At 32.1% G+C, this 16,110-nt stretch overlaps 1 protein-coding gene and 1 long non-coding RNA gene across 3 annotated transcripts in view; one reads left to right on the top strand and one right to left on the bottom strand.

Moving 5' to 3' along the window:
- The window catches only part of LOC110018067, a 48,020-nt gene extending 46,152 nt beyond the window's left edge, over nucleotides 1-1,868 (top strand). For both annotated transcript variants that reach the window (XR_002293329.1, XR_002293330.1), the window contains exon 4: nucleotides 1,793-1,868. This is a non-coding gene — a long non-coding RNA (uncharacterized LOC110018067). The remainder of the gene's footprint in view (nucleotides 1-1,792) is intronic.
- LOC110018064 lies at nucleotides 772-7,780 on the bottom strand. Its single transcript, XM_020715289.1, has 7 exons — nucleotides 7,198-7,780; nucleotides 7,016-7,102; nucleotides 6,473-6,733; nucleotides 5,154-5,324; nucleotides 2,310-2,363; nucleotides 1,799-1,945; nucleotides 772-1,438 (listed from the first exon to the last, which is right to left on the bottom strand). The coding sequence occupies exons 1-7, from the start codon at nucleotides 7,384-7,386 to the stop codon at nucleotides 1,061-1,063; spliced, it is 1,287 nt and encodes a 428-aa protein (XP_020570948.1). The 5' UTR covers nucleotides 7,387-7,780; the 3' UTR covers nucleotides 772-1,060.
- Between the last annotated feature and the right edge of the window lie 8,330 nt (nucleotides 7,781-16,110).

The raw sequence follows: 16,110 nt of genomic DNA, 5'->3' as shown, positions 1-16,110 counted from the left end.
AAAGTCCTATCCTTTTGACTTCTTTGAAGACATTATTCCCTGATTTTTATCGAGAGTTTTCTTAGGTGACTTCGGTCATTTAAGATGTAATTAACTATAGGGGCTTGCCCTTATAGGGAGCTTTTCCGAACCCAACTTAAAATAAACCCTATTTAATTCTTCTGTATTAAATAGGGGAACTTGTCGGCAAATAAAACGGTTTCGCAGACCAAACGGACGTCATATCTTTCTTAGTTTATTTGATCGAGCCTCATCCTCAAGTCTTGTGTTTATTCCTCGGGATAGATACATGATTTGAGGTAGAGTGATCTTTCATTTAAACTGTGAAAAATATGAGGTCAGTTTGATTTCATATTTTTCTAAAATTATATATATATACGTAAATTAAAAAGTCCTTCCGAAGCGTGCGACGAGATTTCAATTATGGCGACCGACAGCTTCTTACGGGCGACCCCCAAACATTAACTTTTCCCCCTTTTAAGCGCCGACATGGACATGTATAATTGATTTATTATAAAATTTAATCTTAATTGCTTAAAAGAAAAGAAATTATAGGCAATTACAAATAGTTGATATGAAAGTTGCAAAATAAGCATGTGCATTGAATAATAAAGACTACAAGTTAAATAGTTCCTGACATGTTTTATTTACTTATTTTCATTCATATTTCCTCTAACTGAAAGTTCCTCACATTCACTCAAAGACTATGTTTTAGCTTAATTCACCCAATTTACTTAGAAGAATAAGCAATCAGATCCTACTAAATACAAGTTTACACCCTAGGCTTGAATCTGTATAAACAAAATAATATTCATGGCTATTACACTTGTTGAAATTTTGTGCTATCAGTACACAAACTTTTTTTCCTATAACAAGTGTAGCATGAAACTCTAGTGCTAAACTAAATAAAAAATAGAAACAAAACAAGCACTTGCATCCCCTACATGCAGCACCAAAACAACATATACCAACGCCTTAATACATTGATATCAAATATAGGCCTGAGAGAAAAATGAACTTGATATTCTAAACAATAGCTGCATGCAAGGTGTTTGACAAATTACAAGCACCTGGGATTGCTCCCAGGTCCACCATAGTAGAAGTAAGTGCCCCAATCAGAATTGGCAGAGCTCTTAATGTCATAGCAATTAGGGTTTTCAGCAAGAGTAGTGATAGACTGAACCGGGCTTAGGCTGTTATCTGCATCAACAATTTCGAGGTTTCGAAAGTAGCTGGATCGGGCAAAACCCTCTTCCGCAAACCTACCCGAACCCATCTGAGTCGAAGTGTGCCGTCCGTCGGAACGAGTATTAACGACCTCACCTCCCCACTCCACCATGGTTGCTCTATCTGTGAGGTGAGTGAAGAGCTCTGCTGGCCAGTAGCCAACCAGCATATCATCACCAAAGCTCATCCACCAGTCTCCCAGCTTTGGATCCTGGAGCTCATGTTGTGTGTGGATAGGTTTAGTTTACATTATTTGGGTATTTACATACTCACCTTACAATCGTTATATTTTTGAGTATCTAACATCTAAACATTCATATTTACATACAAACCACTCAAATCCTTAATATCTCAGATTAAAAAATATCACCATCATTATCTTTTAAACGTGAAATACACATAAGTTTATAACACCGAGGTGTTATGAGTGTAAATATCAAACTTTGAGTGTTAGATATGTAAATACATATGAATTGTGTGCTATATATGCAAATTTCCTAAATTTTATCACTACATTTGATATTTTTTTTGTGGATTAATGTTACTATATGTTGATATTTTATAGGTTTACCTTCCAAATGAGGATGCTGATATCAAATTGGTTGCCGTCGAACGATGAGATCGGAGATATGGAAGCGCCGATTGCTATCTTATTGTTGGTTTGTATGAATCCAGAGCAGAGAAGGTTGTAGCATCCTGTTACTTGGTAGGCATCGCTCTATAGCAGCAAACGCCATGAAAATATTCAGTGTTCGGCCTTTTCATGTAAGTTTTTATATTTAGCAAGTATAAATGATAAGTAAAAAATATCAAATTTGTTCACAGACTCTTTAAAGATATCATTTTAATCTTAAAAGTCTATAAAAATGACAAATTTATCCCGGCTCTTTTACTTTTTTGCTAAAACAAACCCTGGTCTCTTTTAATTGAGGGATTATTTCAGAATCTGAAACTAAAAGACTAACAGTTTATAGACTATTTGGACATTTTTTTGATATTATAATATGTATAGAAGATTCAAGAGACAGCAAAATAAGCTCATGCGGTAATCTGTTCCTCAAGGGGAAGGGAAGAGACCTCACCGTCCAATAAGTGAAGAGCCTGGGCCTGCTGTCTCCATAAAGCTCAGGGCTGACCTGACTAGAAAAAAATGGAAGGCTTCAGAATATTCAACATAACAATTATGTTTGCCAGTGCCACAGAAAAAAGATAGTGGTGTAATTATTATGAAAGCTGTGGGGACAGAAGCAATTAATCCACGCTTAATTGCGGCTGATCTGGCCGTCCACTGGCCACTTTCATGTTTGCTGTTCTCTTTGTTGCACTGATGGTTCCTCTTCAATTTAGTGGCCCCAACTTGATTGCCTTATTTTGTGCGCCAGCATATAAAATTATAAATAATTAGATAAAAAAAATATTCAGCTTTATTTATTATAGTTTTCTGATCACATCAATAAGTTTTTATTTTATATTATAGCTTTAAAATATTGTAAATTAAGTTTATTATTATTATTATTTATTTATTTACTGCAATGTAAAGCCAAAGGTGCTAGTGGTAGTGGGCTGAGAAGTTTACATACATACCACACAATTCTTTGTATTTACATATCTAAGAATATTGAAATTTTGATTTTTATCTTTATAATACTTTGGTGTCAATGATGTGCATGAAAATGTGTATTTTACTTTTAAAAATTTAGTAATCATGATATTTTTGATGTAACGCTAAAGATTTGAGCGTAATGCACATAAATATAAAAATGTTGGTGTTATATTTGTAAATACAACATAAGAATTTTGTGGTAATGTATGGAAATGCCCCTTTTTATTATTATTATTATTATTATTATATTGGTTATTTATTAGGTTAAATATTCCTTCGTCATAGTTAAATTTATTGTTTTCAATAATTTATGGCTTTAAGAATCACATAGTGCGCCAATTACAGAAACAGAGAATTGGAGCATTAAGTGAGTGACATGATTTTTGGGACAGCTTATTTTCAAAACGTCACATCATCGTTTGGAAAACAAGTTTCGGCAGCTTATCCAAAAATGTGGTTGGGATTTTACACTAAATGCAGGCCGCGGGTCAAACCCTGCTAAACACCCACGGGTTGGGTTTCAGAATAAACTGCTTATTTGTATTAGCACAAGCTGTTCTAAAGACACCCTTAGTTTGAATTTGGACGATCTTTATTACTCTGAAACTTTGAATTAAAATAACAAAGTGGCACTGACATGCATATCACCCAATTTTTTCGGATTTATGTATTATGTGACCTAAATTTTCTCTTATACATTAACACAACCCAAATCTTTCTTATCACATTAAAGTTTTCATGGATAGATAAGGTGGTGTACATAAAAAAAAATAAAAAATGTAGGGTTTAGGTATGTAAATACATAGGAATTTAGTGGTATATGTAGATCTTTCACTAAAAAATATTTTTAATCATTATAATATAAGATAAGCATAATGTTAAGCAAAGGGAGGGCTCCACTGTTGTCTGTTAAAAATTATTAATAGTTATTGCAAACACTAATTATGGTCCCACCACTTATTTAACCAACAAACTTGGCATGACATTCAATGGAAGGTGGGCCCATGTAAATTGCACAAAGGTGCTCCTCCCTTGAGCCCTTTTGTGTGTGTAAAATATAAGTGGCCTTTCTTCATTTTAGTGGCATGTGCCCAAATGTCAACCCTAGTAGTCGGCCCACATTAAGGAATATGCACATGCTTAAATAATATATATAGATATATTATATTATTAAGACTATGAATTTTACTCAAATCATTAAAAATTACACAACAATAAAATTATTTTTTTATTTGAAACTCCTATATATATATATATATGATTTGTATTTATAAGATTGATGATTCATAAAAAAATATATGAAAATTGAATTATTGTTTAGCTTGAATCAAAATGAATATTTTAATAATGATGTAAATTGTGATCCGTTTGAGGTGGCTCTTTTGCAATCATAAAATTTATATTCAATTGAGCATTGATCTTGATGCAAATGTGCAACTCAAGAATTTAGAAGGATTGAATATGTATGTAAATGCCCCCTTGGTTTTAATTAGATTAATCAAATCAAAGATGAAAAAAAATTCAAAAATAATATAATAATTGATGAACAAGTTATTTAAATGGACAAAGTATTGCTATTATTTTAATTTTTATCCAAATTTGGGCATTCTTATTATTTTTTTATATTTAAGTAAATGACTTTAAACCAATCTTAGGCATTTGAAACCGATCTATCAATTGCCCAGATTAAACAAGGCATTTTTTTTCAAAAAAAAATAATAATAAATAGTACATTTCATTTTGTTATACAGCTTCATAAAAAGTTTATCATTTCTAAAAAAATTAAATCTTCGTCTTGAAAAAATCTAAATAAAAAGTGCGCGCGCGTGTGTGTGTGCGCGCGTGTGTGTCAGGTTGTAAATGAGCGGAGCTTGAGTGAGCTCAGGTTTGGCTCGTGTTCGGCTCGTTCGAAATAGCTCAAGTTTGAAATAGGCTCGTGTTTGAAATTAGCTCGTAAACATTGTGTTTGTGTTCAACTCAAAATTGGTTCGTTAAAATTAATTGAGAAAAATAAATATAGAACTAGACTAGATCTATGCAAAAAAAATTGTAATTAACTACATTGCCATAGAAAATGTTATGATTTGAATTTAGATATAAATATAAATATGTTATGATTATAACCACATTACCATAGAAAGAGTTGTTCATCTTCAGCTTCTTTATTATTCGAGCCTAAAATTTTTTTCGTGTTTGGCTTGTTTACCTAGCAAACAAGCCCAACACAATCTACTTAACAAGCTTAACACTAGTTGTCCGTGAATAATGAGTATTTTTACAGATATATATAAACAGTTTTATGATTCAAATGAGATGGAAGTACCTGCCAGCCGGCTTCAATGCTGTTGAGATCAGAGCCGTCAAAAGAGCCTGATAGGACCCAAATCTGAGATAAGCTGAACTCGTTCCCAACCTGAATGGACGGTTCCCATACGTTAATCGTAGCCTTTGCTCCATACAATTCTTGGTCTGTTCCCGTGTACGCTATTGCATGCTGCGCCCATAACGAAATTTGATAAATTTTTCTTTTCTTTTTTTTTCTTAAATGAAAATAATGAAGGGAAAACTACTGGGAAATGGCTTCCTCAAACTACCAAAATTGCATTGGATCCCTCGCGTTTCCATTAACCTAAAGCTCGTTTCCCTAAACGAGCATTAATTAGCTCCCATGTCAATGAAATGTTAAATATGTACATATATTAAACAGTTTGATTCAAATGGTTTCAATTCCTTGCAGCAATATAATATTGGAACAGAATTGGTTTAGAATTGTTTTCATTACATTTCGGTTAAGATGTAAAATTTTAACTCTTGAACCACAAATCAAGTATTTTTTATTTATTTGCATAAGAAAATATTGTTTAAAACACATTTATAACTGTCCCATTTTTCTATGCTCTAAATTTATCTTAATTTTGATTGAATTACTCAAGATTTGTTCTCATGCCACTTTTAATGTGGCTAAGAATTCAAGTACCACCTCCATAAGGCCAAATATGTGAGAGGAGATTCGAATCCCTGACCTGAGAGTCTTTTACCGTGGATGTCAACCAGCAGGCCGGGTAACCGACACTAATAGAAATACTTCTTATAGTCGCAAAGAAAAATGCTAAATTTGCTAAAACATTTCATCTAAAAAGCTTCTTCATAATGGAAAAAAAAAGTTTAATTAAGATTCTTCTTAAGTTAAATACAACTTCTTAATCCTTCTCATAGATAATAAATGATGTTGTCTTATAAAGGAAAAAAAATTTAAATGAAGCTAAAAAAAATAACTTTATTAAAAAGTAAAATCACATATATTCAAAAGAACTTAATTTTTTCATAAAAAAATATATGACTTTAAGGAAAAATAAAATAAAATCATTATCAGCATGACCTCAACCAAGTATTCAATGCCTTTGAGTTCATTCAATGAATACCACTTACTCTTTCATGCCTACTTTGCTTGTAATAGAAGAAAAAAAAGTATGCAATAAAAACCCTAGAAATCAATTTAATGCCTTTGCAGATCCCCAACTCCCCTCACATCTCTATCTTTATTACTCTCTGCTTTCTAAAAGAGCAGACAGCAATCATATTCCAAGCAAAATCTCATCACTTTCCTAACTTTGTTTTATTGCTATGAGCAGTGTTTCATACCTCATGACCATTGCCACTAACAACATCCGGAGCATATGCCGATCGGCCGCCGGGGTTCATTGGCCATCGACGGTGCCGCTTCTTGCCGTAGTGATACAGTGATTTGGCTCGGAGGACGTCGTCGATGGAGCTCCGACGTACCGGTATTGTGCCCTTGGGGCAGTGCCCAACATGGTGCCAATTTTGCCATGCTTGTTTTGTTATTGTTGAGTTACTCATCACCCGCCCGCCGGAGAATGCAGGTCTCTCTGATGGCAATCTCTAAACCAAAATAAAAAAATATGATTATTATAAATAAATATTAAATCACAAGTAGAAACTATTAAGGGAATTCATTAATATATAAAATAGAAAATGTGAATGTCAGCTCGTCATCTAATATTCACTGTTTTTACATATTAAAAAGACAACAAAATGGACGAGCAAAACTTCGTATTATGCACATAATTTGTAAAATAAAATCATGTGGACCAGCATTAATATGCTCAAAAATGAGTATAAAAATGCATAAAAATGCTTCTTTTATAAGCAATATCTTCTAACCTGAATTATATGATCCTTGAGCAGAGGGTGGTCGAGCGCAAGCTGCTTGTGGCTACGAACACAATCGATAATATCTCCATCCGGGCTCTGCACATACAAATTTCTCATCTCCGCAAACTGATAGAAACAAAAAACACCGCAAAAATTGAAAAAAAAAAAGAGAGATTTTGATCGTCTTTTACTTGAATGGATCGCAGAGCAGGCTTGTTTATCATATCCAAATGCCTCCGTATTCTCGCAAGCCTTAAAGAAGAAACCCTCTTGCTTGCTGCACCTCTGTCGAGCAAGAAGAGAAGAAGAAGGAGAAGAAGAAGAAGAAGAGAGAGGTCTCTCAACTTCGTCTTCCTCGCGGGCGGCATCATCAATATCATGAGTTTCAGCGCTTTCTGAGAGCTTTCTTAAGAGAAGCTTCAGATGAAGCGGAGGAAAGAGACATGCTTTGGCCTTTACTGAGGGACTTCGAACCAGCTCTTATTTATTGTAGCATATTCGATGACGATAAAGGCTGAAAGCAGCAGATATCTTCATCCATCTCCATCAACTTTGCTTCTAAGTGTTTGTTTCCCTCTCTCTTTTCAGCAAAATGTCTTCTTTCTGGTTTCTGTTTGGTGAAGGTGGAGAAAGGAGGAGTGGAGGAGGGAGTGGTAAAAGCTTGACCTACCGAGAACTGGAGAAGTTAATGAGATGTTGAATGAGAATTAAATGAGAGATTTATGGCCGCGGGTTTCGTGTAGCTGGCTCTGAAGAATCATTTGATGTTAGAAGTCATTGCTAGCTAGTTTGATAATGGTCGTGTTCTTGGGTGTGTAAATAAATATGTAGGCAAAGTTAAATGCATGCCATAACTTTTTTTAATGTATTTATGTGTCTAATATCCCAATTTTGATATAGTTTATACTTATAATATATTGGTGTCATATAAGTCTAACATATTTCATTTTTAAAAATATAGTAACCATGTTAAAATTTTGAGTGAGGTCCAAGTAAATAGGAATGTATAGGGGTTAGATATATAAATAAATAATGATTGTGTGGTATTTAAGTGAATGCCCCTAAATATATAATAGAACAATTGTTGACTATTATACTTTATTTTTAATTTAATGAATTAAAGAGAAAAAAAAAATTAAATCTAGAAAGAAAGGACATTGTAGAAGGATAGTGCATGAAAAGACCCTATTTGACATTGAGGCTATCATAAAAGGTAACTCTTTCTCGGATGTTTAAGAGTTTAAGTGTTAAACTATTTAAGACTAGACATTTTTTAAGGAAAGAGTACAATATAATTAAATTTTTAAGGCAGTCACCTATTAAATTTCATTATGCACCTCTTATATGGGTTATGCACTTAGCTATAGCATGTTGACTATGCTACGTGCATGGAAGCTTCAAGTGTCATCAACCTACTTAAAGTATAAAAGTATCTACAATTGTCACCCAATGTCATCTTTTTTATGGTCAAATTTAATATTATAATTTATATTGAGCCTTAACAATTTAGAAAAAAAATGAATAAAAAATAAAATAAAATAATCATGAATATATATAATTTTTTTATGTTTTGAGAAACAATCATGAAAAACATGTTTAATTTTTTTGGGCTTAAATTAAAAAAGCCACAAATTTTTGAAAGGTCACCATTAAAATTTATTGGCCTTTTAGCTTAAAAAATAGAAGTAATATCCTTAATTTTGATGAAGAATTTCATAATCCCACTAAAAGATAGTCTATGTCAAATAGTGGTTGACAAGTGTAAGATTCTACTTTAAGCTATAATGATCCTTTAATTTATTGAAAAATATGTGCAAATATAATATGATGAGAGGTATGTTAACTAGTTTCTTTGAGGTAAATGCATGTGTGTTATCTTATAATCGAAGCACAAATCATATGTACGGCATAATAATTATAATAAAACCTATGCTCATAATGTAACATGTTTGCATATTTTAATATAAATAGTTGAAATTATGTATTGGAAATTGAAATCAAGATTTCATTTGAGTATTGATTTAAATGTCATCATTGCTCAAATGATTCCAAAAATAATGTATATATTTAATACAATATAAAGTCAAATATTTGACACTAAAAAATATAAATAATAAAATTAAAAAAATATATATTTGTGAAAGTAAGATATGCTTTTTTGAATTAAAATGATATCATGACAACAAATATTTTTGAATTTGTAAATAATTTTTACAATAAAAATTAGGTTGCTAAAATAATAAGGGCAGCCTTTAGTTTGTCAACTAATATTATAAATCACATCATTCCAATGCGTCAAAAAATAGCCACCTACTATTTCTTTCTTAATATTTATACATTCAAAATCACTTAAATAGTACAATTATCTTTTGATAATCCACATAGTTTAAATGGTTCATCATGATAAAATATTTTAGTTAAATTAACATATGTGATACAATTAACAATAATGATAACAAAAGTGCAAGGTTCATAAAAATGCAAATGGTAATATTATTAATTAACCTACCTTCAAAATGCATAAGTCGTAAATGTATAATTTGTAGCATTTAGAAATAAGTCTGAACTAAAAGTCCCATAAATTATACAATATGCAAATCATTAAAACACCTTGCATTTGGTGCAATCAAAGTAAAACCAAATTACCGTGATAAAATGGTGATATGAAATTATCATTCAGAATCTTACGTTGGATAACCGCTATTTGACATAGGCTATCCTTTAGTAGGATTATAAAATTCTTCATCTAAATTAAGGATATAATCATAAAATATGTATAATTCATTAAATAGCATAATACTAAAACTTGATTATTTGCTTAAAGATTCAGAAGTCTTAATATATCTTAAATAATTTCAGCTTAATTCATATCAATAAAAGATAGAAAGCATGTGAAATTCAAAACATAAAAAAATGGGAGTTGTATTAGAGCAATAAATTAAAAAAAATTGTCTAAATTGACTATTAAATAAGAAATAAAAGTTGAGTAGCTTAAAGCTGGCCCTTTTTTTATCTTTACCAAAATTGTTATTATTATATTTTGATACAACAATGTTTATTTTTATAATATAATTTGTTTTGTGTACATTTTAGGAAATTTAATTATTCAACAATATAGCACATATATGGCAAATCAAGAGGTTTTGAAACCTTATGAAGGACGGTCCTTCCAAGAGATTACTAGATATTGCTACGAGAAACTCAAGTTAGAGGCATTGTTGATGATAGAAATTGAGGATGTTATGAGTCACATAAGTATCATATTATTCAAAAGCCTACGTTTATGAGACATAGATGTTATCTTCTATTGAAAGGGTACACTAATATAATCTACACAATGATGCCATGAAGTACATCATTAATATAAGCAAGAGATGTCTTCCTTCGGAATAAATGGCTACTATAAACATATGCTAATATTTTGTCCTTCCCATCATCTAGTATGGGAGGCATCACAAAATGTCTCCGTTTGCTTCCGAGGAAATATTTATTCTGCTCATACGTCACTTAGACGGCAAGCTACCATAAACAATAGGGAAATTTAGAAATCTACCCAGATATCCTCATGTCAGGGTCAAATCGGTAATTTGAATGAAATTTTGCGAAAGTCGATAGTTTTTTTAAAGGCAAGGAATTTATCTACGCCTGGGTTGTCTCATCACGCAATTAAATGTTAGGCGTGGGGCGTCGTATATTTAAAAATAAACGTAGGTTAACAATATATAGTTTTCTATAATTATGATGTGCTAAAAATAGTTTAGGTTTTTAAAGACACTTAATTAGTTTTAGAAATATTTGCGTACATAATACTTAATTCTCAAGTATTTACATATCTAACATGGAAACATACTTTTACCTTTGAATGGAAATACATATTTTATTTTTTAAAAGTTACCATGATAAAAAAAATTTATTTGATATGAAAGATTTGAGAGGTGTAAATATAAAAAATAAAATTTAAGATATATATATATATATATAAGCTAATATAAATGAGTAAATATTGTATTTATATATTTGTGTGTGTCGAGGTACTCAGATCAGTTGGTCGAGCATCTGCTTGTCAGTTGTAAGTCTCCTTTAGTCTGGGGTTCGATTTCCCCTAAGTGTAGGGTGAAGTACTCAAATTCTTAGGCGCATGGCAGGAGTTGATATAATAGACTCCGGCCATTTTATATATATATATAGATATATATATATCTTTTTGTTTATTGTTAAAGTTTGTGTGGGGATTTTGATATTACCATGCAATATGCAAAAATCATATTATTTCTTTCTAGCGGGTGGAAGTAAGCTGAACCATGTAGTTTGTAATGACGTGGATCATTTATTTAAGACGAATTTAATCACTAATTCTATATTTATTTTTTAAATATTAAAATGACAGTGCATTTAAGGCTTCTCTCCTTAATTATATTTAATTATAAGAAAATAAAATAATTATAAGCTCACATAATTTAAACTCGCCTTTAAAAAAACAATTCCGTTGCATTTCAAAATTAGATATAAGAGACTACCATCATAATTTTAACCGTGCAAGAGTGAAATTTATCCTTCATTTAATTAATTAGAACATCAATCATATTAAGAACAGTTTCCATAACTGTTCACCCCTTCCTGTAATTATACAAACTGCACTCCTATAAATTGAAGATAAAAATACGAATAAAGATAACTCTCTCCCCCGATTCTTTTCGCTCTTTCACTCGGCTCTAACTCTCGAAACGTGTTACCAAAAGACAATCGTGATCCAACAATAAGAATTTTGTGAGATGTAAATATCTTCTCTTTATTTCCCTATTATTTATGTGTTTAAGTGTTATCCTAATATTTATAATTGAATCCTATTCCATTGATCCGAATGTGAAATGTCGCTATTTAATGACTTGAAAGGATATTGAAAGGCACATCGAAATAAATGTAGTTATTCGAGGTTGACATGAAAATTGTGAAAAGAAATTAAAAATAAATAGTTGAGAAAGGGAAAAAAAATTGCTTTAAATTAATTTTTAGCCATTTTCTACAAATTATCGTTACAAAATAAGACATGGCCAGTTTTTATTTATTTATATTTGCATTAGATTGTTTTTATTTATTCTCTAACTAATTTATGTTCTATCAATAAAAAACATTTACTGATTAAAAATGCACTAAATATATCACTAATGAAAGATTTACATATGTACCACTCAATTCATATATATTTACATATCAACACCTAAATTTTAATTTTTACGTATATACAACCTTATCTATGCATGAAAATATGTATTTTATTTTTTTTAAAGTTGACGTCGTAGTATTTTTTTATGTGATATGAAAGATTTGTCTTATATAAATGTAAAAGAACTAAAATTTTGATGTGACATATGTAAATAAATAGAAATTAGATGGTATGCATGTAAATGCCCTAGCGTTTCCTTCCTTGTTCGAACATGCTAAAGAACCGTCCGGCTTTGGGCTTCTTTTTGGGCCGTAACCTTGGCATAGTGCAAGGCCGCATCAGCAGCAGATTATGCCCACTACTACTGGACGAAAAATGACGAAATGCGAGCGAGTCTGATAGAACAGGGTAAGCAACCATGCCCCTGCGAAGCACGGGAAATCATTGGAAAAACGGCATTGTTTGAGGTTTTGGTTTTTTGCAGATTAAACGCTTTGATATTCTTCTAAAAATTTATAGTAATTCTGGGGTTTATGGATGCAGGGCAACACGTGGTCACAAAACCCTCATGCGCCTCCGTGCATGCGGGCGCCCCCCCTAAGGGGTTATCCAGTGAACATACACACATTGTCTTGCCGCTCTCGCACCACAAAAATAACTAATACGCTAGCGCTCGAGATCCCGACCAGCAATTAGAGGTCTTTCTAGCTTGATTCCACCAATCAAAGTGTTGTTTTGCTGTCAGGAGCTCCATTGGCGATCTGTGAGAGCTCTAACGGTCGACAGAAGCACAACTGTGGGTCTCTGTCTTAATTGACGGTCATTGGAATCGATCTAGAGGAACTAATCGTTTCTACCACCGACACTCCAATTCTTGACGCCAACAACCTCCGCCTCTCCCTTTTCCCTGTGCATCTTCCACTCCTCTTTCTCCTCCTCTCTGGTGACTCTTTGACAATCTTCTTCTTACAGTACTCTCGATGGCGACCAACTCTCCTTCGACAATTTTTTTTTTTTTTTGTGATTGCTTCTAGTTTGTTTTTTAATTTTTTTTCTATCCAAGTTAATTAAATAAAATTTTATGTTAGGCTCGAGTTTAGGTTAGCTTAATCCCAACCCGACCTGAATCCAACTTGACCTGACCCGAACCAGACTGGACCCAAACCTGACCAAACCTAAACTAGCCCAGCCCAGCCTAACTTAGCCCAATTTAGCCTAACACAACATAACCCAACCTAACTCATCCTAGCCCAACCCAACCTCACCCAAACTAACCAAATCTAGCTTAACCCAACCTAGCCCAATCAAACCTAACCCAAATAAGCCAGCTTTAGTTGACCCAAGCTGACCTTAGCTAACCTTAGCTATCCTTAGCTGACCCAAGTTGACCTTAGTTAGCCCTAGCTCAATCCAACCCAAACCTAGCCTAAGTCCTGAGGCTAACCTAACTTAATTTCATGTGTAATATACATAACTCTGGTGTAATCTAATTCATGTTTCATGTTTAATCTGAGTCATTTTTTATTTCTTCATACACCAAGTATAATTCTTCAGCTTTCTAATGAACATTTTAATAAAATATGTCATTTCCAGATCCAAGTGGTTCAAAATTTTTAAATGAACTTAAACATAAACAAAAAAAAACAACATAAAAAAATTAAATAGCCCCAAGTTAATTTAAAATGAATTCAAAAGAACTTAATATCAATTTTAAGCTAATTTGAAAGTACTTTAAAATTAACTCTTGAGAACAATAATAATAATGATTTAAATAAAATAATTTAAAACATTTAAAAACCACTTAAAATAAATAATCTAAACACTTAAAGTAAGTAATCTAAAATAATCTAAAATATTTAAAATCACCTGAACCAAATAACTTAAAGCACTTAAACCAACTAAAACACTTAATCTAAATAATTTAAAATAATTTAAATCATTTAAACTAATTAACCAAATAACTTGAATACTTAAACCAAATAACCTAAAGTAATCTAATAACTTGAATATTTAAAATAAACAACCTAAAATAACTCAAAGCATTTAAATAAAAAGTAATTAATTTTAAGATAACTCGAATCAACTTAAAGGTAACTAAAGCAACTTGAAATATTTAACTTCTAAAAACTAAGCAACTTAAACTGAATTGCATAAAATTGCAAATGACATAAAAATTTAAACGCAGGACACCAAACTTTAGGACAAAAGTAAACGGAAGACATCAACCTAAAAAAATAAAAAATGCAAAACTTTAAACCTAAAGAACTTTGATTTTCACCATGACTAATGACCTAGGAAGCAAAACAATCAATGAACTAAATATCAAAACCTAGCACCCAATGCCTAGTAACATTAGCTATGATACTTTCTAGTTGTTTTTTGTTTCATCAACTCTCTTGTAAATATTTATGTGTCCTCAAGACCAATCATACACTCATGTCTCGACTAACTTATCATTTATGTTTATGATATCATTATTAGAGGTGAATCCTATGCCGATTGATAATAATTTGTCACTCTTCTTGCCAAATATCTTTCCAATAAAGACCTTGGACACACTCTATTATTTTCTTGCCTTCTTTATGTGGAAGTTGTATCTTGTTTGAATGAGCTTTTTCATCTCATGGCTTGTACATTCTCAATCTTCTAACTCTCACTGAGATAGTCATAGCCTTTCCCGTAACTTTCATGATCTCTCCATCACTTTCTCGTAAGTTTAGCTTTGTAGTGGAGGGTCTCAAGTACTTAACTGTTAATTAACTATCTCAATTTATGCACAAAATTATCAATAATCAATAGAATGCAACTAAACAACTCCCCTGTTTTCTACATGGAACTAGTGATTGTATCCTTTTTCGTCAGTATGAATCACCACTTCAACTCTATGCACTTTGATGTTGATTGGAAATCTAAATAGACTCGCTACACTTCTACAAGTGCCTGCATTATATATCTTCGTTGAAATCCAATATCATGGAATGCCAAGAAAGAAAATTCTATAGTTTGCTCCTCCATTGAAGCTAAATATCATTTTGTTGTCAGCATTGCAACAGAGCTTTGTTTAGTATGCTGTGTAACTTCCAAACTTGGCATTCATCTCTGTGTGTGTCCTTCATCTTTGTGCATATCCTGTATATCTTTTACACCTGGATGATTTTATTTGAAGAATAAGTCTAGAATGACATTCTTTTTGTGGTTTATGTATTGTTTATGGATCAACTTGTTAGGTATGATTTTTATATCAGAATTTGGAGTCTCTTAGAAATGAAGAGGCATGTCTCCTGGAATAAAGATTAGTGTCTGTTGGAATTGAAGAGACTCTTGGAATTTAGTTGGTTGAGGAGAGAGAGGGCGTGTTATTAATTTTATTTGTGGGATTTATCTATATATATGATGTGTAACACTATGGGTATGTTACTGGACTCCTCTAAAATAGTGAATTCGCCGCTCTGCTCCCAAGGACGTAGGCATATTTGCCGAACCTCGTTAAATCTCTGTGTTCTTCTGAATTTGTGTCGATTTTTATTTTTCTTCGCCCTAAATTTCTCAACACAACTAGCGGATTCTCTCGCCATGCTATTGCACTTTCTCTTCAGCACAATGAGTTCAAAATTAGACTCTACAAATGAGCTCCTCTCGCAGGATCTTTTAAGGGAATAATATAATTAATATAATTCATCTTCTTTAGTCCCCAATTTGCAATTTCGGTATATATATATATTTAGTGTTATGAAAAAATGACGACAATAAAATGAAAATCTAATCAAGAAAAATTCACAAAATAGGAACACAATGAAAACACACAGATTTACGTGATTCGGCAAATTGACTACGTCTACGGAAATGCGCTGCAGAGATTTTATTAGCTTTGAGAAATTACACCGTCGAGCACCTCGACTAGGGGTATAAACGAGCCGAACACGAGCGAGCCCAGGCTCAG

This window comes from Phalaenopsis equestris, unplaced genomic scaffold (assembly GCF_001263595.1).
Source record: "Phalaenopsis equestris unplaced genomic scaffold, ASM126359v1 Scaffold000002, whole genome shotgun sequence".
Classification (NCBI taxonomy): domain Eukaryota; kingdom Viridiplantae; phylum Streptophyta; class Magnoliopsida; order Asparagales; family Orchidaceae; genus Phalaenopsis; species Phalaenopsis equestris.
Note: the sequence above shows the minus strand (reverse complement) of the source record. Positions and strands in the feature narration are given on the sequence as shown.

What these genes read in the sequence shown, in the direction of transcription:
- LOC110018064 (XM_020715289.1), bottom strand. Translation starts at nt 7,386, where the DNA reads ATGATATTGATGATGCCGCCCGCGAGGAAGACGAAGTTGAGAGACCTC. An exon ending in GCATTGAAGCCGGCTGGCAG is followed by an intron (nt 2,364 to 5,153) that starts GTACTTCCATCT and finishes TTTTCTAGTCAG; the next exon opens with GTCAGCCCTGAGCTTTATGG. An exon ending in TCAGCATCCTCATTTGGAAG is followed by an intron (nt 1,439 to 1,798) that starts GTAAACCTATAA and finishes CATGAGCTCCAG; the next exon opens with GATCCAAAGCTGGGAGACTG.